The sequence below is a fragment of the Pituophis catenifer genome, unplaced genomic scaffold, assembly GCF_029215685.1.
Source record: "Pituophis catenifer annectens isolate HBS135680 unplaced genomic scaffold, rPitCat1.0.hap2 SCAF_8, whole genome shotgun sequence".
NCBI lineage: Eukaryota > Metazoa > Chordata > Lepidosauria > Squamata > Colubridae > Pituophis > Pituophis catenifer.
This window is the reverse complement of record NW_027256888.1, coordinates 3,392,868-3,419,485: the sequence shown is the minus strand read 5'-3', so window position 1 is coordinate 3,419,485 and position 26,618 is coordinate 3,392,868. Positions and strand designations below refer to the sequence as shown.

Genomic DNA, 26,618 nt, shown 5'->3' with positions numbered 1-26,618 from the left:
AAAGAAAGAAAGAAAGAAAGAAAGAAAGAAAGAATCAGAATTATTCGGCTTCCTCCACTGAAGGGAAAGTACACCCTGGGTCATTAATATTGAATGAAAGTTCTCATTTTGCAGGTGTTCGTTTAAAGGTAACCATAGCACACTGGGACATCCATAATTCATGGCAGAACTGTGCTCGAACGTTTCGGGCATCCAGTTTCCTTTAGTCAGTGGCTTCATATCAGCCGTCCTGCTGTCACTGGAAGACAACTTTGATATTGTTATTAGTGTGAGGATCTGGCGTCTCTAATGACAACCTAGACCAGGGATGATGTAAGCGGGTTCCCGTCAATGGATGGGACAATGTTGACGAGGGACAACACCCCGGCGGAGGGGCAGAGGCAGCCGAGGAAAGTCAGATTTCGCATCGCGTCTTCTCACAGCGGACGGATCCTGAAGGAGGTCTACACCAATGGAGAAACATCTGACTCCTTGGATTCGGAGTGTACCAGCAGCTCGGAAAGCGACCCCAACAGCCGCCTCAGCGAGTCAGATGGACAGAACAATGGACAGGCCAGCTCGGAAGGCGATGAGAACGAGACGGAGACGGACGAGACGTTCGCGTTCCTGAGGGCCGCCAAAGAAAGAGGGTTCGGCAGCAAACGAATCAACATCCTCAGCAAAAACGGGACGGTCAGAGGAGTGAAGCATAAAGTCAGCGCTGGCCAGGTCCTTTTCGACAACTTAAGCAAAGCCTTTGAGGTAAGCGGGCGAGTTTTCCTTTTATGCAATCACCCCTTCACTGCTTCCCTTCTCAGGTGTAACACAAACCCACACCCCTGGTGAATGAGGGTCAGTTTTTTTTCCTCTCAGCGGCTGTGTATTTTAATTTCTTGTGTACTTACGACCACAATGGAACCCAATGTTGCTAAGCGAGACACGTGTTGAGGGAGTTTTGCCCCACTTTACGACATTTTTCTCGTCCACGTTTCTTCAGTGAACCGCTGCAGCTGTTAAATTAGTAACACGGTCGTAAGTGAATCTGGTTTCCCCCCGCTGACTTGGCTTGTCAGAAGGTCGCAAAAGCAGATCGCCTAACCCCTGGGACACTGCGATCGTCATAAATGTGAATCAGTTGTCAAACATTCGAATGCAAATTGTGGGGCCATTGGGGTGGTGGTGGTCCTCAATGGTCGTAAGTGTGAAAAACGGTCACAAGTTACCTTTTCCAGTGATGCTGTAACTTTCAACAGTCACTAAGTGAATTGTTGTAAGTCAAGGGCTACCTTTATGTATTTCTTTGATTTGTTGTTCATAATCTTTGTCTTTTATTTTTTAAACATGAAACTCAGTCAACTGAACATTCAAAAATGTGTCACAAATACCATTGACTGGTGCTAATGGTTGATAGGGGTTGCTGCCAGCGTCCTGGGGATCAACCAAGTACATTATTATTATTACTATTATTTTTCTCCTATTATTATTATTATTATTATTATTATTATTATTATTATTATTATTATTATTATTCATTAAACATGAAACTCAATCAACTGAACATTCAAAAATGCGTCACAAATACCATTGACTGGCGCTGATGGTTGATACGGATTGCTGCCGGTGTCCTAGGTATCAACCAAGTATCTTCTTAAAATATATGTGTCAGCACTTCAAACTACATTCGTTCCAGTGCTGACATAAGGAGGAGAAGAGGGGGCAGCTGGCAAGAGGACGCTTGACTTTTCATCTACTTATTTTCCCTGAAGATAATATCCCCTAGGAGATGTGTTGGGAGGGGGGACATTCCTGGGAGCTGAAGTAGTAGATATGGGGAGAGTGATTTGGAAGGTGGCCAATGAGACGCAGACAATTGGGGAACGGAAAGGGAAGGTTTGGGGTCAGGAAGTCAGTGTTGGCTTCGACATAATCGGGGACAGATTGTCGTGCTTAATAAATGAAAGATTTCATCAAAGACTGTTTGTTTGGAAATGCAATTTTAATTGAGACGACATCGAAACCTGACAATATGATGTTTCGAGTAGTGTAATATTATTATTATTATTATTATTATTATTATTATTATTATTATTATTATTATTATTATTATTCATTAAACATGAAACTCAGTCAACTGAACATTCAAAAATGCATCACAAATACCATTGACTGGTGCTAATGGTTGATACGGGTTGCTGCCAGCATCCTAGGGATCAACCAAGTACCTTCTTAAGATGTACGATGTTCCAAGTAGCGCAGTTTTTTGCAGTTCTGCTGGTGTTATTGCAGGAAGCTGCAATTTCTTGCTGTATTTTGAAAAATTCTTGGACATGGTGCCCCGATGACAATGGATATCACTGTGACATGTTTCATCCATAGCCGTGTAGTTTCGATGACCAGGTCGTGATATTTCATGATTTTTTTCCAGTTCTTTTTCTTTGACTCTGGCATCTCCTGGTACCGTGATGTCAATAAATTGTACGTTTCTGCCCTCAAAAACCGTGATATCTGGCCTGTTATGTTCATATTATTATTATTATTATTAGCGTCGTATCTGGATCCGTTCCAGTCGGGTTTCAGGCCTGGATACAGCACGGAAACGGCATTGGTCGCGTTGGTTGATGATCTCTGGAGGGCTCGGGACAGGGGCTGCTCCTCTGTCCTGGTCCTGTTAGATCTCTCAGCGGCTTTTGATACCATCGACCATGGTATCATGCTGCACCGGTTGGAAGAGTTGGGGGTGGGAGGCACCGTACTAAGGTGGTTCTCCTCCTTTCTCTCCGACCGGTCGCAGTCTGTGTTGACAGGGGGGCAGAGGTCGACCCCGAGGCCCCTCATATGTGGGGTGCCGCAGGGATCGGTCCTCTCGCCCCTTTTGTTCAACATTTATGTAAAGCCGCTGGGCGAGATCATCCGTGGTTTTGGGGTGGAGTACCATCAGTACGCTGACGACACCCAGCTGTACATCTCCACCCCGGATCACCCCAACGATGCCCTTGAAGTGATGTCCCAGTGCCTGGAGGCCGTACGGATCTGGATGGGGAGGAACAGGCTCAGGCTCAACCCATCCAAGACCGAGTGGCTGTGGTTTCCGACGTCCCGATATAGTCAGCTAATGCCATCGCTGACTATTGGGGGCGAATCATTGGCCCCCACGGATAGGGCTCGCAACTTGGGTGTCCTCCTGGATTCACGGCTGTCGTTAGAAGAGCATGTGACGGCCGTGTCCGGGAGGATTTTTCATCAGGTTCGCCTGATCCGCCAGTTGCGTCCCTATCTAGATCGGGACTCCCTACACACAGTCACTCATGCCCTCGTTACTTCTCGTCTGGATTACTGCAACGCTCTCTACATGGGGCTCCCCTTGAGGTGCACTCGGAGGCTCCAACTGGCGCAGAGTGCGGCCGCGCGGGTGGTGATGGGAGCGACTTGGAGTTCCCATGTGACACCTCTCCTGCGCGAGCTGCACTGGCTCCCGGTGGTCTTCCGAGTGCGCTTCAAGGTTCTGGTTATCACCTTTAAAGCGCTCCATGGCTTAGGACCTGGTTATTTACGGGACCGCCTGCTACCACCAATAGCCTCCCACCGGCCAGTACGCTCCCATAGAGAGGGGCTCCTCCGGGTGCCGTCGGCCAAACAATGTCGGCTGTCGGCCCCTAGGGGGAGAGCCTTCTCTGTGGGGGCACCTACGATTTGGAACGAGCTCCCCCCGGAGATACGTAGGATCCCGGATCTGCGCACCTTCCGCCGCGCGCTTAAGACTTTTCTATTTTATCAAGCTGGCCTGGCCTAAATCTCCCCCCTTTTTAAATGTGGAAATTTTAAATTTTTAAATTTTAAATTCGTCTTTTTATAGGGGTATGGGTAAGGCATTTTAAATTGGGGAGCCATTTTAGATTTAATTCTGTTTTAAACGTATTTTAATTGTTTATATTGTATGTTTTTAACTTTGGCTGTGCACCGCCCCGAGTCCTTCGGGAGAGGGGGCGGTATAAAAATCTAATAAATAAATAAATAAATAAATAAATAAATTATTATTATTATTATTATTATTATTATTATTATTAGTTAATCTTTAGTGAGATTCACAGCCTTTGAGGCTGGTTAATAGCTCAGCAGCTCGAGTCCTAACCAAGGACCTAGGAACTGTTAAGGTATCGTCGGAGGATGTAAGCTGTTCCGAGTAAGGTGGTTTTTTGTAGAGTCAAAATGTTCAAGTCCGGCAAATTTAGAATTTCTAAATAGCGGGGTAGCCCTTTGGGTATTGCTCCAAGGGCTCCAATTACAATCGGGACAACACACGATTTCTTTTTCCACAGTCGCTCAACTTCAATTTGCAAGTCCCGGTACTTTGTGATTTTTTTCTTGCTGCTTATCTTCAATCCGTGCATCACCAGGTATTGCAATGTCAATGAACCATACTTTTTTCTTTTCAACTATTGTTATGTCAGGTGTGTTGTGGACCAAGTGCCTGTCAGTCTGAATCCTGAAGTCCCACAAGATCTTGAGTTTCTCATTCTCTAAAACTTTCTCAACCTGATGTTCCCAGTGGTTTTTGCTGTACTCAAATCCAAACTTCTGGCACAATTTCCAGTGAATGATCTTAGCAACGCGGTCATGGCGTTGTAGGTAGTCAGTTTGTGAAATTTTGCTGCACCCACTGATCAGGTGGTCGACTGTCTCATCTTTCTCATTGCAGAGGCGGCATTTGCTGTTGGTGGTAACATGTTGAATTTTTGCCTTCATGCAGTTTGTGGCTAGGGCTTGTTCTTGAGCTGCCAAAATAAAGCTTTCTGTTTCTTTTTTCAGTACTCCTGATCTTAACCAGTTCCAAGTTAGTTTCTGGTCAGCTTTGCCTTCAATACTTTTCAAGTATTGGCCATGCAGAGCTTTGTGTTTCCAATTTTCAGCTCGCTGCTCAATTACTTCTTTCTTATATTCTGCTTTTGTTTTAGTTGTCTTTAAAATTTGTCATTATTATTATTATTATTATTATTATTATTATTATTATTATTATCAGAGGATTTTTTAATACAAGGTAAAGCAACATATGTGGGATGCGGTGGCTCAGTGCCTAGATGCAATTTTGCGGGTCATAGAAGTCTCCGTGGAAATGGCCTTGACTTCGGTCGGCTAGGATGTGCTTTGTTTTGACTGAGGTTCGAATCCCTCAATGCAGCTGCGAGGCGCGATTCCCCATTCCCCTGCCTAGGGGAACAGGTCAGGAAATCTTTCCGAGTTGACATTCGCTTCTCATCCAAGAAGCTTCTTCAGCTCTGACTGAAGGGTGGGGAATGGGAGGATTTCTACTCCTTGCAGACTGCTGGTCATTTGCATCCTTTTAGGGGGTTGTTGAGGCCACTTGTTGAGGACACGATGGCAGCTCAGTAGCTAAGACACTGAGCTTGTTGATCGTAAGGTCGGCAGTTCAGCGGTTCGAATCCCTAGCGCCGTGTAATGGGGTGAGCTCCCGTGACTTGTCCCAGCTTCTGCCAACCTAGCAGTTCGAAAGCACGTAAAAAATGCAAGTTGAAAAAATAGGGACTACCTTTGGCGGGAAGGGAACAGCGTTCCGTGCGCCTTTGGCGTTGAGTCACGCCGGCCACATGACCACGCTGACGTGTTCGGACAGGGCTGGCTCTTCGGTTTTGAAACGGAGATGAGCACCGCCCCCTAGAGTCGGGAACGACCAGCACATATGTGCGAGGGGAATCTTTACCTTTACCCGAGGCCACTTGGAGATTTGTCTGTGTCTTTTTCCACCAGCAGGACACTTAGGAACCACAACTCTGACATCAGACATGAAAGGAAAAAGGAAAGTCAAAGAATAAATTTCTGAAAAGTCTTCCAGATTCTTCTCTGCTTTTCGGAATGGCAGATTTTTCCCCCCCCCCCTTCCACCGAAAAAAATAAAACATCTCGCTTTTGACAAAAGTAGATGTAGAAAAACGGGCTTTTTGATCTTCCTAGAAAGTGGTTCCATTGCCCGTGAGGTGATTTATCTCCTCAGGCTTTTCCCTTGATGTCTGAAGCGGAGGAAAGGTTGCTATGGCGACCCCTTCCCCTTCATCTTTCTGTGACGTGGTTGCCAGGACAACACCTTTCGACATCCTCCGGGTGTGAACTGAAGAACTAAAAAGCGTGGAAGAAAGGTGACATAACCACCGTGGGCTGATCTTTTTCCTTTGGTTTTTGGTTATAAGATGGAGGATAAGACTCCAGGACGGTAGTCCTCATGGTGATTCACCTCTATCCAAGCAGCAGGAAATTGCATTCCTATCCCTCTTCAGCAGAAAAGTGGATTTTCCTCTAATAGTTATGCAGTGTTGGGATTTTGCTATTTGTCTTTCAGCTCCCAAATAACTGAGACTTAATTATTTATTTATTTTATTTATTTTATTTGTCAACAAGTACAAGGAAACAAGTAACAGTATAGACATAGACATGGACACAGATAAAAGGAAATAAATAATTTTATGCCCAGAATATTATCGGACTCCAGCTACCAGCCCTGGACGACATCTTCGAATCTCGCTGTTTGAGAAAGTTGCTTAACATTCTCAGAGACTCAGGGAATTTTATTCCGAGCAGAGGATTTGAGTACTCTTCTAGTCAAATACCTCTGAGCCCTCTCTAATGTATCAATGTCCGAAATACAGTGTTGGTTCCAGACAGGTGAGCAGTATTCAAGGATAGGTCTGGCAAAGGTTTTGTAGGCCCTAGTTTGAAGTATAGCGTTACCAGAGAGAAAACTTCGTAAAATAAAATTGACAACTCTTAATGCCTTTTTTTGCAATGATGTTAACCGTGAGCTCTGGGGCTTAGATCTTTTGAAATGAGTACTCCTAGGTCCGTGATGGTGAACTTATGGCACACGTGCCACAGGTGGCATGTGAAGTCGTATCAGTGGGCACACGAGCTCAACTCCGGCGTGCATGTGCATGCCAGCCAGCTGATTTTCAGGTCTTCTGGGCCCACCAGAAGTAGTGGCCTCCAGAGGGCCTGGTGGGGAGAGAGGAAGGCCCGTTTTTCTTTCTCACCAGCCTCCAGGGTCTCTCTAGGAGTCTGGGGAGGGCGAAATCAGCCTTCCCCACCCCCCCGGAGGTCCTCCAAAGGCCGAAAACAGCCCATTTAACAACTTCCGGTGGGACCGGAAGGTCTGTTTTTTGCTGTCCCCAGCCTCCAGGGCTTCTCTAGGAGTCTGGGGAGGGCAAAAACAGCCTTCCCCACCCTGCCGGAGGAGCCAGGTAAGAAAGAAAAACGGGCCTACTGGGCCATCATGTGCCAGGAGCGGGTGGGGGGAGGGGGGGCGCACGCGAATGCGCGGGACGCATAGAGTTATGGGTGTGGGCATGCGTGCACTACCTCCCCCCTCCCTGCCTCCTGGCACGCGATGGCAAAAAGGTTAGCCATCACTGTCCTAGGTCCTTGACAGAGTGTGGGTCAACTTTTAGATCGTTTCCGGCCAGCAAATATTTGATGTTCTTATTTCTATTGCCAATGTGCAGGACTGAGCATTTGTTAGCAGAGATTTGGAATTGCCCCTTGTTTGACCATTCGTAATTAGCCAGACTTCATTTTTTATTTATTTATTTATTTATTTTTATATGCCGCTCTTCTCTGGAGACTCAGGGCGGCTTACAATGCGTTAAGCAATAGCCTTCATACTTTTGTATATTTTGTACAAAGTCAGCTTATTGCCCCCACAAACCGGGTCCTCATTTTACCCACCTTAGAAAGGATGGAAGGCTGAGTCGACCTTGAGCCTGGTGAGAATTGAACTCGCAGTAATTGCAGGCAGCTGGATGTTAAATGCTGCCTTAGTAGGAGGCATTAGCCACCTACGCCACTCAGGCTCATTTTTGAAATGCAGATTCCTTCTTGCTGGTATTGGGGATGTCTAGTCTAATGAAAAGAAGGACTAGGGGTGACATGAGAGCAGTCTTCCAATATTTCAGGGACTGTGACAAAGAAGAGGGAGAGGGTTTCAAGAAGAGACTGGATAGTCACTTGTCTGAAATGGTATAGGTTCTCCTGCTTGATCAGGGGGCTGGACTAGAAGACCTCCAAGGTCCCTTCCAGCTGTATTCTGATTCAATGGATGGAGACTAATCAAGGAGAGAAGCAACCTGGAATTAAGGAGAAACTTCCTGACAATTAAAACAATTAATCAGTGGAACAACTTGTCTTCAATAATTATGGGTGCTCCAACACTGAAAGTTTTCAAGAAGAGATTGGACATTTGTCTGAAATGGTATAGGGCAGTGGTGGGATTCAAATAATTTAATGACCAGTTCTCTGCCCTAATGACCAGCTGGGTAGGCGTGGCTCGGTGGTCATGTGACCGTGTGGGCATGGCCAACTCAACGTCACTCATGTCGATGGGCGCTTCGCCTTAGCTGTTACAATGTAACAAGGGTTAACCGGAGAGGCAGTTTCTGTAAGCAGGGCAATAAAGATTAGGCTAGAAACACCACCAGAATGTTTCCTTCCTGACTTCCTTACAGGATTAGCCCTGTAAAGTGGAAAAAAAACAAAATAAGATTTCTTCCAACAACCGGTTCTCTGAACTGCTTAGAAAGTTAACAACCGGTTCTCCCGAATAGGTGCGAACTGGCTGAATCCCACCACTGGTATAAGGTCTCCTGCCTGAGCAGGGGGTTGGACTAGAAGACCTCCAAGGTCCCTTCCAACTCTATTATTCTATGTTTTATGAATCGGGTATATCTAATTTAGTAAAGAGAAGGACTAGGGGAGACGTGATAGCAGTGTTCCAATATCTCAGGGGCTGCCACAAAGAAGAAGGAGTCAAGATATTCTCCAAAGCACCTGAAGGCAGGACAAGAAGCAACGGATGGAAACTCATCAAGGAGAGAAGCAACCTAGAACTAAGGAGAAATTTCCTGATGGAACAATTAATCAGTGGAACAACTTGCCTCCAGAAGTTGTGAATTCTCCACCACTGGAAATTTTAAAGAAGAGATTGGACAACCATGTGTCTGAAACAGTAGACACATAGCAGGGGGTTGGACTAGAAGACCTTCAAGGCCCCTTCCCACTCTGTTATTCTGAGGCTGCTACAAATCTCTATTTTCTGTTTTTGAAAATCCTCGGCAAGCGTGTTGGAAATCCGAGATGGCAGAGTATGTGACCATGAAATATAGATGCTTTATTACACCCGTGGGTACGTCGAACTGCGTGAATAAAAACGCTCGCCCCGAAGCCAAGAAAATGCACATCGAATGGACTCTGGAGAGAAGTATATTTCCCATCCAGAAGTCTTAATAATTCATCCTTTTCCCCCCACTTCCCCATCTCTCCTTCCCCCCTTGGACTATTCATTTGGATTGCTGAAGAAATCAGGCATTAAATAAAAACAATGCATTTTTTTTTAAAAAAAAACCCTTCTTGGAATGACACCTCTTAGGATAATTAGCATATGTCCTCATCTAAACTAAGGGCTACGAATAAAAGATCCCCGATACATAATTAATTAAACCTCAACCTTATTTAAACTCTCGGTTTTTTCCCCGGCCAAGGAAGGGCCTGCAGCCTTTGTCTTCGTATCTGTGAAAATGCTGGGAGGCTACATTAATAAAGAATTAACCCCCCCCCAAAATTCACGCAAATAATTCAAGCGCCTTTTCCAACCTTTATTGAAACGAATCTCTCTTGCTGCTTCAAGACGGAGCCATCCAGGGCTGGGATGCTGGGGGTTTGGGAGAATCTGTAGCTAAGATTCTGTGCAATTTGGAGAACCCCTAATTCCCACTCCTGGCTGGCCCCTCCCACCCCACCCCGCTCCTCCCAGGAGTCCCCATGCGGCCCGTTTTGGATGCAGGTAAGTGCAGGACACACGCGGAGGCTCGGGGAGGGCAAAAACGGGCCTACTGGAAGTTCGGTAAGGCTGGAAATGGGCCCGTTTCTGGCCTCCAGAGGGCCTCCGGAGCCTGGGGAGGCCGTTTTCACCCTCCTGGAGGTTTGAGGAAAGCCTCCGGAGCCCGGGGAGGGCAAAAACACTCCCTCCACCGTGATGCAGGAGTCTGACTAGGCCAGGCTCACCATGGCCACACCCACCCAACAACCGGGCAGAGAACCCCCTGCTAAAATTTTTGAAGCCCACTCCTGGAGCCACTCTTCCCCTCCTCAGATAAGGATAAATACAGATAGTCCTCGATGTACGACCACAATCGAGCCCCACATTTATGTTGTTAAGGGAGAAATGTGCTAAGGGTTCCGATGGATGCCCTCATTAAATCATGAGCCTCGAGCCAAGCTTCGAAAAAAATCCAGTTATTTATTAGGAGCTTCAGGTCGGCACGTTCCCAAATAAAGCCAGCTCTGACCCCACGTAATTTACGGCCCCAATCGTGACCCTGTTTCCCCCTTCCCCCCAGGGTGTGTCATCAATCATATTCGCCAATGGAGCAATTTTGTGGGTTGTAGAGATCACTCCCCTCCGGCTGCTGTGGGTAACCCTGGGAGACAGCCTTGAGAAAGATATGTCTGGAAGGTACTCCTGTCTTTGATTGCCGTACTGCTTCGTCGGTTTCCCATCCCCCTTGCCTATGGCAACTCGAGAGCAGGTCAGGGATGCTTTGCGAGTTGACACTAAGCGAGTTTGGCCCCATTTGATGACTTTCCTTGTCAAATGAAACTCGGCTGTTGTTCAGTTGGCAACATGGTTCCTCCTTCCTCCTTCCCTTTCCTTCTTTCCTTTTTTCCTACTTCCCTCTTCCCCTTAACCTTCCTTCCTTCCTTCCTTCCTTCCTTCCTCCCTCCCTCCATCCCTCCCTCCTTCCCATCTTCCTTCCTCCTTCCCTTTTCCCCCTTAACTTTCTTTCCTCCCTCCCTCCCTCCTTCCCTTCATTCAGTGTGATATTTTGTACCTGACTGCATGTAGCAAGGTAAAATATATTTCTCCATCTTTGTCGTAAGGTTTTGGACTCAGCTAGCTCCCTTCTAGCATCAACGTGTTTGAAAACTAAGTTTGTTCTGGAAATCTTTTCTGGAGATTAGCTTGATAAGAACAGAGCACATGGCTTCTTGATAAGAGGACACCGGCTTCTCTTTTTAATTCAGTTTAAGGTCATTAAACTTTTTTTCTAACCTGCTTATCTTTACAAAAGGTTGGTTTCGAATATCATTACTTCTGCTCTATTTTTCTTTCCTGTTGAATAGATTGGTTTGCCGTGGCACAGATTCAACGTTTTTAAAGCTTCATTCAGCTAAAGGAATGTTATTCTGAGGTTAAAAGACACCTCCTTGGCAATTTTATAAATAACTAAATTTATATATAAATATATGCAGCAGCTGGCTCTGTTTGTACCTGTTGTTTTATGCTGTTAATGGATTTCTGTTACTGAAATTGTGAAAATTGCATTCACTACTTTGAGAGTGCTAATTAGGTTAGAAAGAAGAATAGAAACCAAACAAATAAAATTTCAGCATAAAGCTGCATGCCCTCATAGCAAAGGTTGGCATATTTCGCCTTTGGTGACACTCTATAAGGCAGATTGGCATCTACTTAAATTTGCACAAGGTTTGAGAATTGTGATTGCAACAACTTGTACACAATGGCACCTCCCCTTCCCTTTCCCCTTCCTTTCCTTCCCTCTCACCTTTCTTCTTTTCTCCCTCCCTCCCTCCCTTCTTTTCTCCCTTTCTTCTCCCTTCCTTCCTTCCTCCTTTTCCCCCTCCTTCCCCCCTCCCTCCCACCTATCTTCTTTTTTCTCTCCCTCTCTCCCTCCCTCCTTTCTCCCTCCCTCCCTTCTTTCCTCCCTCTCTTCCTCCCTCCTTCCTTTCTCCCTCCCTCCCTCCTTCTTTCCTCCCTCTGTCCCTCCCTCTTTCCTCCCTCCGTCCCTCCCTCCCTCACATCTTCCTCCCTCCCAACCATCTTCCTTCCTCCTTCCCCTTCCTTTCTCCCTCCCTCCCTCCCAACCATCTTCCATGGTTTGTATATGATCAAAATTCAGATGGTTGACAACTAGATTCACATTTATGACGGACACAGTGTCCCAGTGTCACGTGATCCCCTTTTGCAACTTTCCAACAAGGGGGAAAGCCAGATTCCCTTAACCACCTTGTAACTAATTGAAGACCTGTGCTGATTCGCTTAACGACTGCGGCAAGGAAGGTTCTAAAATGAGGGCAAAACTCTCTTAACAAATCTCTTGCTTAACCACAGGAACCTTTGAGCTCCATGGTAGTCGTATGTCAAGGACCACCTGTAATGGAAATATCTATCTATCTATCTATCTCCTTCCTCTCTCTCTCTCTATTTCTATCTCTCTCATCTCTCTCTCTCTCTCTCTCTCTCTCTCTCAAATCTCTCTTCTCTCTCTCTCTCTCTACCTCTCTATCTCTACGTCTCTCATCTCTCTCTCTCTCATCTTTCTCTCTCATCTATTTCTGTCTCTCTCTCATCTCTCTCTCATCTCTCTCTCTCTCATCTCTATTTCTCTATTTCTCTCTCATCTCTCTCTCTCGCTATATATATATATATATAAACTCTCTCATCTCTCTCTCTCATCTCTCTCTCTATATATATATATATCATCTCTATTTCTCTCTCTAATCACTATTTCTATCTCTCTCTCATCTCTCTCTCTCATCTCTCTCTCTCTATATATATAAAATCTCTTTCCTCTCTCTCTCTCTCTCTACCTCTCTCATCTCTCTCTCCCTCTCATCTTTCTCTCTCTCTCTCATCTCTATTTCTATCTGTCTCTCTATCATCTCTCTATCATCTCTATTTCTCTCTCTCTCTCATCTCTCTCTCGCTATATATATATATAAAATCTCATCTCTCTCTCTCTACCTCTCTCTCTCTACCTCTCTCTCTCTACCTCTCTCTCTCATCTCTCTCTCATCTCTATTTCTCTCTCTCATTTTTCTCTCTCTCATCTCTATTTCTCTCTGTCTCTCTCTACCTCTCTCTCTCTCTCATCTCTATTTCTCTCTCATCTTTCTCTCTCTCTCTCTCTCTCATCTCTATTTCTCTCTGTCTCTCTATCATCTCTATCTCTCTCATTTCTCTCTCTCTCATCTATTTCTCTCTCATCTCTCTCTCTATATATATATATATAAAATCTCTCTCATCTCTCTCTCTCATCTCTATTTCTCTCATCTCTCTCTCTCTCTCTATATATATATATATATAATCTCTCTCATCTCTCTCTCTCATCTCTCTCTCTATATATATATCATCTCTATTTCTCTCTCTCTCTAATCTCTATTTCTATCTCTCTCATCTCTCTCTCTCTCTCGCTATATATATAAACTCTCTCTCTCTCATTTCTCTCTCTCTCTCTATATATATCATCTCTATTTCTTTCTCTCTCTCTCTAATCACTATTTCTATCTCTCTCATCTCTCTCTCTCATATCTATCTATCTATCTATCTATCTATCTATCTATCTATCTATCTATCATCTCTTTCTCTCTCTCTCATCTCTCTCTCTCTCATCTCTCTCGCTATCTCTTTTATGTTTGCAGTTATCGTCTGTTTTGGAAAACGGGCGCATTGTCATTTACACCACCAGCCTCCGGGTGGTGAGAACGACTTTCGAAAGATGCGAATTAGTTCGGAAGATCTTCCAAAACCACCGGGTGAAATTTGAAGAGAAAAACATTGCGTTGAACGGAGACTACGGGAAGGAACTCGGCGAGAGGTGCCGAAAGCTAGGAGAAGCTCCCTCGGTCCCCGTTGCCTTCATCGAAGGCCAGTATCTGGGGGTAAGTAAGTGCCTTATTGAGACATTGTTGAGATTATGCGTGTCTGCCTGCAGATTTTAAATCTGAAAGCATTGGAAACCAAAGGGATGCACACAGGAGAAAGAGATAGCATCAGAGGTGGGTTTCAGCAGGTTCTGACCAGTTCTGGCGAACTGGTAGCGGAAATTTTGAGTAGTTCGGAGAACCGGTAGTAAAAATTCTGACTGGCCTCGCCCCCATCTATTCTCTGCCTCCCGAGTCCCAGCTGATCGGGAGGAAATGGGGATTTTGCAGTAACCTTCCCCTGGATTGGGGAAGGAATGGAGATTTTACAGTATCCTTCCCCTGCCACGCCCACCAAGCCACACCCACCAAGCCACACCCACAGAACCGGTAGTAAAAAAATTTGAATAGCATACAGAGGTAGTCCTTGGCTTACGGTCCAAAATTTATTTAGTTAAGTGAGACGTTTGTCGAGTGAGCTGTGTCCCATGGTAAGACTTTTCTTGCCCCTGTTGTTAAGCGAATCGTTGCAGTGGTTAAGTTAGTACCTCGGTTGTTAAGTGAATCCGGCCTCCCCGTTGACTTTGCTTGCCAGAAGGCTGCAAAAGGGGATCCCCTGCAATAAGTACGCATCGGTTTGCCACACGTCTGAATTTTGATCACATGACCCTGGGATACGGCGGCTGTCGTAAATATGAACCGGCTGCCAATTTTGATCGACCTGATCAATGGGGATGCTGCAAAGTTCGTAAGTTCGAAAACCGGTCCTAAGTCACGTTTTTCAGGGCCGTTGTAACTTTGAACAGTCACTAAACGAATTGTCGTAAGTCGAGTAATACCTGTAATATTAACTTCACTAAGCTCTCCCCTAGGGGTATGTTCGTCGCCTGGAGTTATTTATAAGAATAATAAAGGCAAGGTTTAAAAAAAAAAAGAGAGAGAGAAATCTTTGAAAGAAATAAACTGTTTCTGCCCCCTATCTTCTGCGGTCATATCTGAAAACGAATTGCGCCCTCTGCTGGGAAAAGAATATAACGTTTTTATTTTAAGTCAATTTGCTGGAAGGTTACATAAAAAGGGGACTTGGGCTGAAATTACTGAAAGGGTGGAGGAAGATGATACGATATGCAACATAATTTCATGCTCGACCGGTTTAGGGGAGGAAAGGTATTATTTAAAGACCCCCGTTCAGAAAATAAGCTAAGCAGAGCTGTCCAGTCCCCGCTAAGAGGAAGACCGTCCCGGCCCAACGCAGCAGGATCTGGGTCTGCCAAGAAAAATCAGCTTTGTGGAAATCCTCAAATCTAGTCCAACGGGTTTGCTAAGCAGGATTTCGGATGAGAGGCGCAACGAAAGCACGGATGGTTAATCCTGGGTCTCTAAGAGGTCCCGCCCGGATTGGAGGTTGGATTATTTGGTGTGTTTTTTTTTTTTAAAAAGAAAAGAATAGGAGGCGTGTTGACGTTTCACACGATTATACAAACCTCCTGGAGGTAACAGGTGGGAGAAAAGGGATCCTCCCTCCTTCCCTCCCTCCCAACAATCTTCCTCCCTCCCTCTCTCCTCTTTCCCTTCCTTGCTTCCTTGCTTCCTTCCTTCCTTCCTTCCTTCCTTCCTTCCTTCCTTCCCTCCCTCCCTCCCTCCCTCTCCCCCAGCCATCTCCCTCCCTCTCTCCTCTTCCCCTTCCTTCTTTCCCTCCCTCCCTCTCTCCCAACCATCTCATTCCCTCCCTCTCTTCTCTTCCCCTTCCTTCCTTCCCTCCCTCCCTCCTTCTCAACCATCTCACTCCCTCTCTCCTCTTCCCCTTCCTTCCTTCCCTCCCTCTCTCCTTCTCAACCATCTCACTCCCTCTCTCCTCTTCCCCTTCCTTCCTTCCCTCCCTCCTTCTCAACCATCTCCCTCCCTCTCTCCTCTTCCCCTTCCTTCCTTCCTTCCTTCCCTCTCTCCCAACCATCTCCCTCCCTTCCTCTCTCCTCTTCCCCTTCCTTCCCTCCCTCCCTCTCCCCCAACCATCTCCCTCCCTCTCTCCTCTTCCCCTTCCTTCCTTCCCTCTCTCCCTCCCTCCTCTTCCCCTTCCTTCCGTCTTTCCTTCCCTCCCTCCCTCCCTCCTTCTCTCCCCCCTCCCTCCCTCCTCTTCCCCTTCCTTCCATCGTTCCTTCCCTCCCTCCCTCCCATCCTCCTCCCTCCCTCCTCTTCCCTTCCCTTCCCTCCCTCCCTCAGCCTCCTTAACTTGTAATTAATCTGAAGAGCTTTTGAAGGGAGCATTAGGTGGCAACTAAAATTCTAATAGCAGAAAGAAGAGGAGCAAGGAGGCACTTAGAAAAAATGCAGCACTGTGTTTACTGTCCTTCATTTTTCAGAAGGTCTGGGAGGGGCGAAAGAGGCCAGCAAAGAGGACAATTAAGGAGAATAGATAGGCACAATAGTTATTTGACAGAAATCTTTCCACTTAACCAGCGGGAATAACCATCAAAGATAGATGATGACACATGCATCTTATTGGAAAATACATCTAATTCTTTTTCTTTTTTTTTGATGGAAAAATAATGGCATCGAACAATAAACTCAGCTGCCAAGTCCTTTGCTATCTTGAATCAAATTTAAAAAAAAAGAATTTTAAAAGCAATTATCAGGCAGAAAAATTGGACCTTATTTCTTTTTTTACAGTGAAAGCAAGCATTTTAAGGGAGTCCAGCAGAGATAATGAGCTTGAAAGAGAGGCAATAATTCTCTTCTGCCATGATTATTAGAAATCATATTTAATAAGATAAAAGCTTGGCTGATCTGATCCATTCCAGTCTAGATTTTCTGCCAAGGGAACGCAGACCCAATGAGTAAGTTACGAAAAAGTTATATATATATTTTCTTTTACATACAAGATACACATCCATGCACATCTAGTAAGAGAAGAGAAGCAAGAGAGAGAAGCTACAATTTCTCAAACAAACCCCCTACACCATTTCAGACAAGTGACTGTCCAGTCTCTTCTTAAAAACCTCCAGTGATGGAGCATCCACAACTTCTGGTGGCAAGCAGTTCCACTGGTTAATTGTCCTCACTTTTAGGAAGTTTCTTCTTAATTCCAGGTTGCTTCTCTCTTTAACGAGTTTCCATCTGTCAAAAAACAAAAAAAACAAAAACAAAACAAAACAAAAAACACACAGCAGAAGATTGAAAGTTGTTTTTTTATATAATTTTTCTTTAATTTTTTAATTTGAACATTTCATCTTCCATTAAACAGTGTGTCGTCTGGGTACAAATATCTGTGTGCAATCAGAATTTGCGGTATTCATTACACTGATATTAATTCTCTAATCTAATAATAATAACAACAATAATAAGCATAATCAACCTATTCATATCTCCCTCTTAACATATCTTCTAAAAGGAATATATAATAGTAACATTAAACACAATAGTCTTAACAATAATATTTGTAAGAATCATCATATTGTTTACATCTCTATCTTAACATCAAAACTTTCTTTTTTCAGCAAGCCGGGCTGGCTTAACATATTTTTTAAATATTTTTAATTGGTTTGTCATTTTAAACTGGGGCCAAATTAATATATATTCTTTTAATTGTTTTTAACGTTTGTATTGTATGTTTTTAACTGGCTGTACACCGCCCTGAGTCCCTCGGGAGAAGGTGCGGTAGATAAATTTGAAATAAAATAAAATAAATTAAAATAAAATAAACATATTTTCTACATTTCACTTGATCTCCATTTGTTTCTAACTTCTGTTTGTATTCTCCAACCATCCATAAAATAGCTCCCATGTCATATAATATTCCATTTGTTCCTTCTCCTATACAGCCAATGTTAATCTATTCATTTCTGCACATTCTAATATTTTCCGAATCACATTCTCATCAGTTGGAATCTCTTCACTCTTCAGCGGAAGATTGAAAGTTGTTGGCCCTTCCAAGCAACCGGTGATGTTCTTGAGAACTTGGAACTGAAGGGAGGGGTCCGAGTTTGAATGATTGGAAGTACCTAGAGAAAAAAACACGAGAGAATGACCGAGAACCAGATGGTGCTTGCTCATTAAACTTGCAATGACCGTGGTAGCTGTATACTTCCTATATCCACTGAGGCTTTAGGAGTGGCTGCTAACTCTTAGCTTGAGGGCTGCTGTGAGCAATTAAAAAGCAAAGCAAAGCAAAATAACTTGGCCATCAGAAGCTGACCTAGCTAAGATGAGAAGCTAAGAAGTTCAAAAGAGATGGCCATACAATCCCAGCCAGCCGAGAACTGTCTATCAGGGGTCTCCAAACTTAGCACTTGCTCATCTCTGGACCCTTAACCATTGCTGGTGCTAAATTTCACATCACCTCCATACAACATAGAATAACAGGATCCGAAGGGACCTTGGAGGTCTTAAAGTCCACCCCTCCTGCTTGTTCTGTCCCCAACCACACGCACACACACCAACAGATGTTCAAGAGTTAAAGACCAAACCAGCTGGCAAAATCCTTTTCCTTATGATAACGGAACTTGGCAACAACCTAGTGGCTGCCTGCCAAGAGTTTATTATTTACGAAGAGGAGAGATAACTTCTCCCCACTTCTGGTACATCAAAAGAAACAGCTCAATAATTACAGAGTAAAACAAGTCCAGATATAATCCAGCAAAGTCTATAGCAAAAGTCCGGCAATGCAGAATGGCGTGGAAGCTTTCAGCTTTGTTCGTCACAAGGTTTGACTGGCCACCACGCTCCCTTTTATATCCTGTGGGGTGTGGTCCAGTGACTCAGCCTAATCTTGGGCACGCCTTTTCTTCTGTTGCGCGCGCTTATCTCTGCGACACTGGCGTGGATCCAGCCAAGATTCATTACCCTCATCACTGTCCACCTGTGGCTTGGCCCCAGCCCTATCTCTTGCCCTTCGGCGGACACCGAAGGCATTGCCAGAGAGGAGGGTCCTGGAGAGGGAGGTCTTGCCAACTCCTCTCCTCTCCTTCACTCTCGGAGTCCTCTCCTGCCGATGACACCGGCTCAGGTAATGGAGCCACAACACTGCTTGAGAAGGAGACTTTATACAGGGGTGGGATTCAAAAATTTTAGCAACTGGTTCTCTGCCTGGTTGCTGGGTGGGCATGGCCATGGTGGGCATGGCCTACTCGGCCTCCTGCACCATGGTGCCGGGGGACGTTTTCGCCCTCCTCAAGCTCTGGAGGCTTTCTTCGAGCCTCCGGGAGGGTGAAAACAGCCTCCCCTAGGTTCAGGAGGCCCTCCGGAGACTGGAAACAGGCTCATTTCCAGACTTCCAAAACTTCCGGGAGGCCCATTTTTTGCCCTCCCAGAGCCTCCGCACGGGCGCTGCACTTACCTGGCATCCAAAATGGGCTGTGTGGAGACTCCTGGGAGGGATGAGGTGGGGTGGGCAGGGCTAGCCAGTCCTTTCAACTACCAGTTCAGCGAACCAGATGTAAAATTAGAACCGGCTGAATCCCACGCCTGACTTTATACTATTCCGGACAAATTGTTGTCTTCCTTGATGTGGGAAATGGCTTTGTTTCCAAGGCGTCTTTGAAAAGTGTCAAAGCCACAACCTGTTGGCTAGTCTGTATAGGAGACATTGTGCCATGCCCCCTGTTCTGTCCCCGTCTCACACACGCACACAAACAGACAGCGGGGGGTTAAATAAACTGGCAGACAACCAATTCTTCTGATAAGACGCTTGGCAGCAACACAGTAGCTGCTTGCCAAGAACTTTTACTCAATAAACAAAATACCCACAGTCAAGAATTGTCCAGTTTGTAAAATAAATCCAAGGCCGATAATGTTGTTTCCGAAGATGCAATGTGACTCGAGAGTAGTTAGTTTTGTCCGTCACAGAGTCTGAATGGCCACCTCACCCCCTTTTATATCCTGTGGGGTGTGGTCCAGTGACTCAGCTAATCTCTGGCATGCCTTTTCTTCTGTTGTGCGCGCTTATCTCTGCGACGCTGCCGAGGATCCAGCCAAGACTCATTACCCTCATCGCTGTCCACCTGCTTGGCCCTGGCCCTATCTCTTGCCCTTCGGCGGACACCGAAGGCATTGCCAGAGAGGAGGGTCCTGGAGAGGGAGGCCTTGCCAACTCCTCTCCTTCACTCTCGGAGTCCTTTCCTGCCAATGACACAGGCTCAGGTAACGGAGCCACAACACCCCCATTGAAGCCTGAATCAAGGACGACCTGTCTATGAAGAAATTAAAAAGTACGTTTTAACTCTGTTTTGATAGGAAGGCATATTTAGTAAAGCAAGAAGTACATTTGGCAATGCCCATGTCACACTATTTAAAGAAATGTTATTTCTTCAGCGGGCTTGACTTAGTACAACGGAAAAAGTGTTGATTTATGCCAATATTTTTTGCAAAAAGAGTTTCTCCTTTTCTCTGTTCAATTCTCAAAAGTAAACATCATCCACCTTTCTCTCTCTTTCTCTCTCTGTGTCTTACTCACACACACAGTAAGGTACACACATACTGTTGTGGCCCGCCAGCGGCCAGCAGAGCTGCCGGCAGACTCAAACAATGAGGAAGTTGCGGAGGAACTTGGGCCAGTCCTGGAGTCTGGGGAAGTCTCTGATGGATGTTCTGTGTCGGACGCAGAGTTAGAGCCAGGGCCGTCTGACATTTCCTAGCCACCAGAGAGGCAGCTGCCTTTGGAGGCTGAGATGAGTGAGGAGGAAGAATAGCTGGGGCCTGTTCCAGATGCACATATGCGTAGAGCAGTTAGGAGAGGGGAACAACGGAGGACAAGGAGTCGACTCGGGAAGCAAAGTACATGTGGATGCTGAATGGCCCTTCCCTGGCTGGGGAATAAATAGAAGGAAAGGGAGTGATTGTCGTAGGAGACAACCGTTCGTATTTCCGGAGATTTTGCTCATTGTGTTTCGTGCATCAAAGACTGCTTGCCAGGCAAACTTAATTTGCAGCTTTTCGGCTGGGAGCTCACAGCCTGGCAATTAACTCAAGGAACTGATAAGGTCTGTTGCTGCATTTAACTCCTTGGAGGACTCTTGCTTGGACTTTTCGGTGTGTGAATGCCATTCATTCACCGGAGATAAATCAAGAGGGTTTTTTCGAGAGAAGGAGTCTGTTTCTTGTTTCTGCTAAGGCTGGGTCAGAACACCTAGCCACACCAACTAAATAGTTTTTGCTTTTTTTCCTTCTAGGGTGCTGAGAAAATTTTGTCAATGAATGAATCGGGAAAACTGCAGGACCTCTTAACCAAAATTGAGGTAATTAACGCGCTTAGCAAAAATCCATATGGAATAAAAGCTCAGATTTCCTCGTCACAAGAGTGTGTCATTATATTGATCCAAATATATACAAAAGGCCCGCTTGGTTTCTCCAGACAAATCTTTACTAAAGCATTTAAAGATTTTTTTTTTTACCCTTTGTGCTCTAATTGCTATGATTATTCGCCTTAAAATGATAGACTATTGAATTTTCCCATGGATTGGTAAGAATATAGGTGCATACAGCCATTATGCTGGGGATCTGTGGGAGAATTCTGGGAGTTAACCATTAGTTAACCAGATTTAACCGTGGTTTCAACGGGGAAGCTGTGAGCATCTCAGATCAAGCTAAATCCAAAAATGCTAGAGAATTCTTGGAAACCTGGCAAGCATACAAATTGGCCATCAACGGGCACATAGAGGTAAACCACATTTGCACACTATTCAAAAGAGACAGTCCAAAAAGTCAGAAAGGAAACAGAGAGACCAGAGTACCTCCTCAACACCCAGATAAGCAGAGGTGAACGTCAAGATCAACCGTAGAACAACAACTAAGCCATAAACAAACAGCCCAATCAAGGAATCACCAAGAACATTCCTAGGAAACCCCTAGATTATAAAATTAGAGGAAAACCCACTCCCTTCTACAGCTGATGAAGTTACCTGGGTTGGTAGTGAAACGTCTGCAAGTAAACCACCAAACTCAGAGAGTACCAAGGGCCCAACAATTCTCCTCCTCCTCCTCTTCTTCCTTCTCCTCCTCCCCTCCTCCTCCCCCTCCTTCTCCTCTTCCTTTTCCTCTTCCTCCTCTCCCTCCTCCTCCTCCCCCCTCCTCCTCCTCTTCCCGTCCCCCTCCTCCTCTTCTTCCTCCTCCTCCTCCTTCTCCTTCCTTCCTCCTCCTCTTCCTCCTCCTCTTATCCTCCTCCTCCTCCTCTCTCTCCTCTTCCTCTCCTCGTATTCTCCTCCTCCTCCTCCCCCCTCCTCCTCTTCCTCCTCCCCCCTCCTCCTCCTCTTCTTCTTCTCCTCCTCCTCCTCCTCTCCTCTTCCTCCCCTCCAAAAATCTCATTCCCTTCTAGCACTGATGATGTCACCCACGGTTAATGAAATCTCTGCAGGAAAACAACGAAGTTCAGAGAGCACGAAGGACTGCACCATTTTGGGGGGCTTGAAGTCCATCCATTTCAAAGTTGCTAGGGTTGAGGATCATGGGTCTAACGCAGGGGTGAAAAGCTACTGGTTCGCTTTTCACCCCTGTGTTATCGGGTGAACCGGTAGTAATAGAAGCTACCAGTTCGGGCGAATCGGTAGTAAAAAAAAGAGCTACAGGTTTGTTCGAACTGGTATTTCCGATGATCAGCTGTGCCGCACGATTTATATTCTCTAGAAAGCAGGCTTTCTAATGAATCTAAATCGCGCGGCACAGCTGTTCCCCCCTCGCTGTTCTACTTACCTTCTTAAGCCTCCTTTTCCCATGCGAAGCGTGTGTCTGGCACGCACTGTGCATGTACTGCGTGCGTTTGGCGCACACCACACATCTGTGGGCAGCGAAGCAGTGGCAAACCACGGAGGATTTCACCACTGGTCTAATAACGCCACTAATAGATGCCATTGTTCTTTTTTTCCTCCCGTTCCTGTAGAGAGTTCAACACCCCCACGAGTGCCTCTCCTGTGGGGGCTTCGGTTTCCTTCCGTGCTCGATGTGCCATGGGAGCAAGATGTCCATGTTCCGGAACCGTTTTACAGACTCCTTCAAAGCCCTCAGGTGCACCGCATGCAACGAGAACGGCTTGCAACGCTGCCAGAACTGCACGAGCTGAGAACAGCCTGCGTCTCCCACGCGCAACCCAAACCCACACGCACAACCTCATTTTGTTATGTCAACAGAGCCGCTTGTGATGCTCAATTTTTTTTTTTTTTAATTAAAAGCCACCACGTTTATCTAGTTGAATCCATTCGGCTCGTTTGTGAAATATATATAAAGGGAGTCCACACTGAAGGAAACGAGAAGCCTTCCTTCCTTCCTTCCTTCCTTCCTTCCTTCCTTCCTTCCTTCCTTCCTTCCTTCCTTCCTTCTCTTCTTTTTTCTTGCCTCTTCATTCTCCTTTCTTCTTCCTTCTCCTCTTTCCTTATGTTTCCTTCCTTCCTTCCTTCCCTCCCTCCCTCCTTCCATCCTTTTCCTTCCTTCCTTCCTTCCTTCCTTCCTTCCTTCCTTCCTTCCTTCCTTCCTTCCTTCCTTCCTTCTCTTCTTTTTTCTTGCCTCTTCATTCTCCTTTCTTCTTCCTTCTCCTCTTTCCTTATGTTTCCTTCCTTCCTTCCTTCCCTCCCTCCCTCCTTCCATCCTTTTCCTCCCTCCCTCCCTCCCTCCCTTCCTTTTCTTCTTTTTCCTTCCCTCTTCCTTCTCCTTTCTTCTTCCTTCTTCCTTCTCCTCTTTCCTTATGTTTCCTTCCTCCCTCCCTCCCTTCCTTTTCTTCTTTTTCCTTCCCTCTTCCTTCTCCTTTCTTCTTCCTTCTCCTCTTTCCTTATTTTTCCTTCCTTCCTTCCTTCCTTCCTTCCTTCCTTCCTTCCCTCCCTCCTTCCCTCCTTTTCCTTCCTCCCTCCCTCCCTCCCTTCCTTTTCTTCTTTTTCCTTCCCTCTTCCTTCTCCTTTCTTCTTCCTTCTCCTCTTTCCTTATTTTTCCTTCCTTCCTTCCTTCCTTCCTTCCTTCCTTCCTTCCTTCCTTCCCTCCCTCCCTCCTTCCCTCCTTTTCCTTCCTCCCTCCCTCCCTCCCTTCCTTTTCTTCTTTTTCCTTCCCTCTTCCTTCTCCTTTCTTCTTCCTTCTCCTCTTTCCTTATTTTTCCTTCCTTCCTTCCTTCCCTACCTCCCTCCTTCCATCCTTTTCCTTCCTTCCTTCCTTCCTTCCTTCCTTCCTTCCTTCCTTCCTTCCTTCCTTCCTTCCTTCCATGGTGGCACAGTGGTTAGAATGCAGCATTGCAGGCTGACTCTGCCTACTGCCAGGAGTTCAATCCTGACCGGCTCAAGGTTGACTCAGCCTCCCATCCTTCCCAAGTCAGTAAAATGAGGATCCAGATTATTGTGGGCAAGAGGCTGATTCTGTAAACCGCTCGGAGAGGGCTGTAAAAGCACTATGAAGCGGTACATAAATCTAAGTGCTATTCCTAAAAACCAAGCCAAATCAAATTTATCCTTCCTTCATCATTGCTAATGATGGAGCATCATTGCTCCATCATTGCTAAAAACAGACCCTTTTCCATAGCTGTTGGGTTTTTTTAATGAGTAACCACGTATGGATTTTGCTAGTGAAGAATGCTTCTTTTCATACCTCTCCATCATCCTTCACAAAACAACGACAGATGTTCCATGTATAATTTCTACCCACTTGCCTAAAAGCTAACTTTACTCACTTTGGATACGAGCTCAAAAGCATTCAACAGGAAACATTTATGCCCTAAATAATTTAGACGGTGGGAAAATTTTGATTGCTCGGCTTAGTTTAAATAATTCACGGGAGATACAGAAGAGTGTTGTCATCCCGAGACGATTTCCGTCATGAAAATTAGAGAAATAATTCTTTAAGCATCTCCCTGATTCTTTCGCCCAATATCCCTTTTTTTCTCATCTGAGTGTTGAATTGGTAAATGATGATATTTCGGGAGGGGGGAGGAAGGTTTATGAAAAGACCGATCTGGTTTAAAATGCTTCTGGCCTATCTTGAATAAAGGTTTTCAGACATCCTGAAAGATTTATGAACCCCCCTCAACAAATTCTTTCTAAAGTAATGCCACTTTTCTTACACAGAAAACCTTCACATTTAATTTAATTATTTTTTAAATTCTTCTGCCATCTTGCCTTTTTTTGACCACGTCCTAGTACTGAAATCACTACATGGAATGTAGTAGATAGATAGATCGATAGATAGATAGATACTGGTCGGTAGATATTGTAGATAGATAGATGATAGATAGATAGATAGATAGATAGATAGATAGATAGATAGATAGTCTCCAGTCAACAACACACTCTTTTCAGCAGTTCCAAAAAGACTAACAAGTCTGTCCATCAGGTAGATGAATAGTTGCCTGCCACATCTATTCATCTCCTCCCCCTGCCTTTTATCCCCAGAGCTAGGGTGGGACTTTGCCAGCAGCAGTGGCTCTTCTGTCCCAAGGACCGGCCCATAGATTTCCACTGCTCTCCTCTCCTCTGCCTTCTGTGCATCTGTGCGTCAGGCACTGGACCCAGCTGTTCCTCCTCTTCCTCATCAGCTGCCTCCAGACCTGGGGATGTTGACTCTCCATCTGAGGGCTGATGGACGGCCCAGTCTCCGCCTCTCCCTCTCCCTCTCTCTCTCTCTCTGCCAGCTCCATTCCCCCTTCCCCCTTCGGATGCTGACCCTGACTCCCACACCTCCTCCTCCTCTGATTCGGCTGCTGGAGGGGCCGGCGGCCAACAGTCCACAACAGGGAATCACATTCTGGATGACTTTATTTACTCTTTCCGAACAGAAGAACGTGAGACCGGAGCATAATTAATCTTTAATGTTCATAACCCCATCATAATTTGCCACCCACTCCTCTAATAAAGCAGCTGTGTCCCATGCATTATGTAAAATCCATCTGTCGGGGGGGGGGAATTGCTGGTAAAAATGGCATCGATGAAGAAAATTGCTCTTAAAAATTCCTGCATCAGGAGGCCCAAAAAATAAAAAAATAAATCCCTATACAACAACGCCTCATAAGAGTTCTCTGCAAAAGGTCTATTTTTCTTCAGCAAAGTATTCGCAAGCTGATACAACGAGGGGATTGAACGACCTTCTGCTTTGAAAAATTAAAAAACAGCTGTAGCTCGCAAAGAGAAGGATTTGTCAAAATTGGGTTATCGTGACGACCGCCTAGCTGTCAAGTGTAAAATCAGTAGGGCCTGGATTCTATTTTATTTGTAATAGCCTCCTGCTCGACTAGTCCAAAAATTCATTTACTCTTCTCTGGCGGCGGAGTCTTTGTTCCGTATGCGAGTTGTGACGTCCGTGGAGAGGAACGCTCTGTAAAATTGTGTACGGGCTGGCTTTTACTCGGTGTAGAGAATTTTGAAAGCCACGCTCAGGAAAAAAATGCAATTATGGTGGCCTTCACAGCTGTGAGAAGTTTTATATCCACGTAGTTTTTATTCTTTATACTGTTTCCATCTTCCCTTAAAATATTAACCGAATTCACAGTGGCCTGAGAACTGGGGTTTCCACTAGATAATCGACAGCCAAACTGAAACTGAGTTAATCAACTAAAATTAGCAAATTCCCAAATAGGTTTGTTTGTTTGTTTGTTTATTTATTTATTTATTTATTTATTTATTTATTTATTTATTTATTAAATTTATATCCCGCCCTTCTCCCCGAAGGGACTCAGGGCGGTGAACAGCCGAGAATTAAAATAACATACAATATAAAAGTTAAAATAATTAAAAATAAATTAAATTAAATGGCCGCCCCAATTTAAAACCCCTAGCTATACAATTAAAAACTAATCCATAAAACCTATTCAGGCCAGGCCGGCTTGCTGAAATAAAAACGTCTTCAGGGCCTTATGGAAAGTGCGGAGGTTATCCGGACCTAATCCACATATCAAAGGATAAGGTCTGCAAACACGAACAGAATTAATTAAATTAGCTCTCCCAGAGGAACTGCATGTTCAGAAGAATCAA

At 45.2% G+C, this 26,618-nt stretch overlaps 1 protein-coding gene across 1 annotated transcript; it reads left to right on the top strand.

The window, feature by feature from the left end:
• The first annotated feature begins 330 nt into the window (after positions 1–330).
• GRXCR1 (glutaredoxin and cysteine rich domain containing 1) lies at positions 331–22,741 on the top strand. The gene is made up of 4 exons (XM_070948927.1): positions 331–741; positions 13,474–13,713; positions 20,859–20,924; positions 22,562–22,741. The coding sequence occupies exons 1-4, from the start codon at positions 331–333 to the stop codon at positions 22,739–22,741; spliced, it is 897 nt and encodes a 298-aa protein (XP_070805028.1).
• The last annotated feature ends 3,877 nt before the right edge of the window (positions 22,742–26,618 follow it).

What these genes read in the sequence shown, in the direction of transcription:
- GRXCR1 (XM_070948927.1), top strand. Translation starts at nt 331, where the DNA reads ATGGATGGGACAATGTTGACGAGGGACAACACCCCGGCGGAGGGGCAG. An exon ending in ACTTAAGCAAAGCCTTTGAG is followed by an intron (nt 742 to 13,473) that starts GTAAGCGGGCGA and finishes TTATGTTTGCAG; the next exon opens with TTATCGTCTGTTTTGGAAAA. An exon ending in ACCTCTTAACCAAAATTGAG is followed by an intron (nt 20,925 to 22,561) that starts GTAATTAACGCG and finishes CCGTTCCTGTAG; the next exon opens with AGAGTTCAACACCCCCACGA.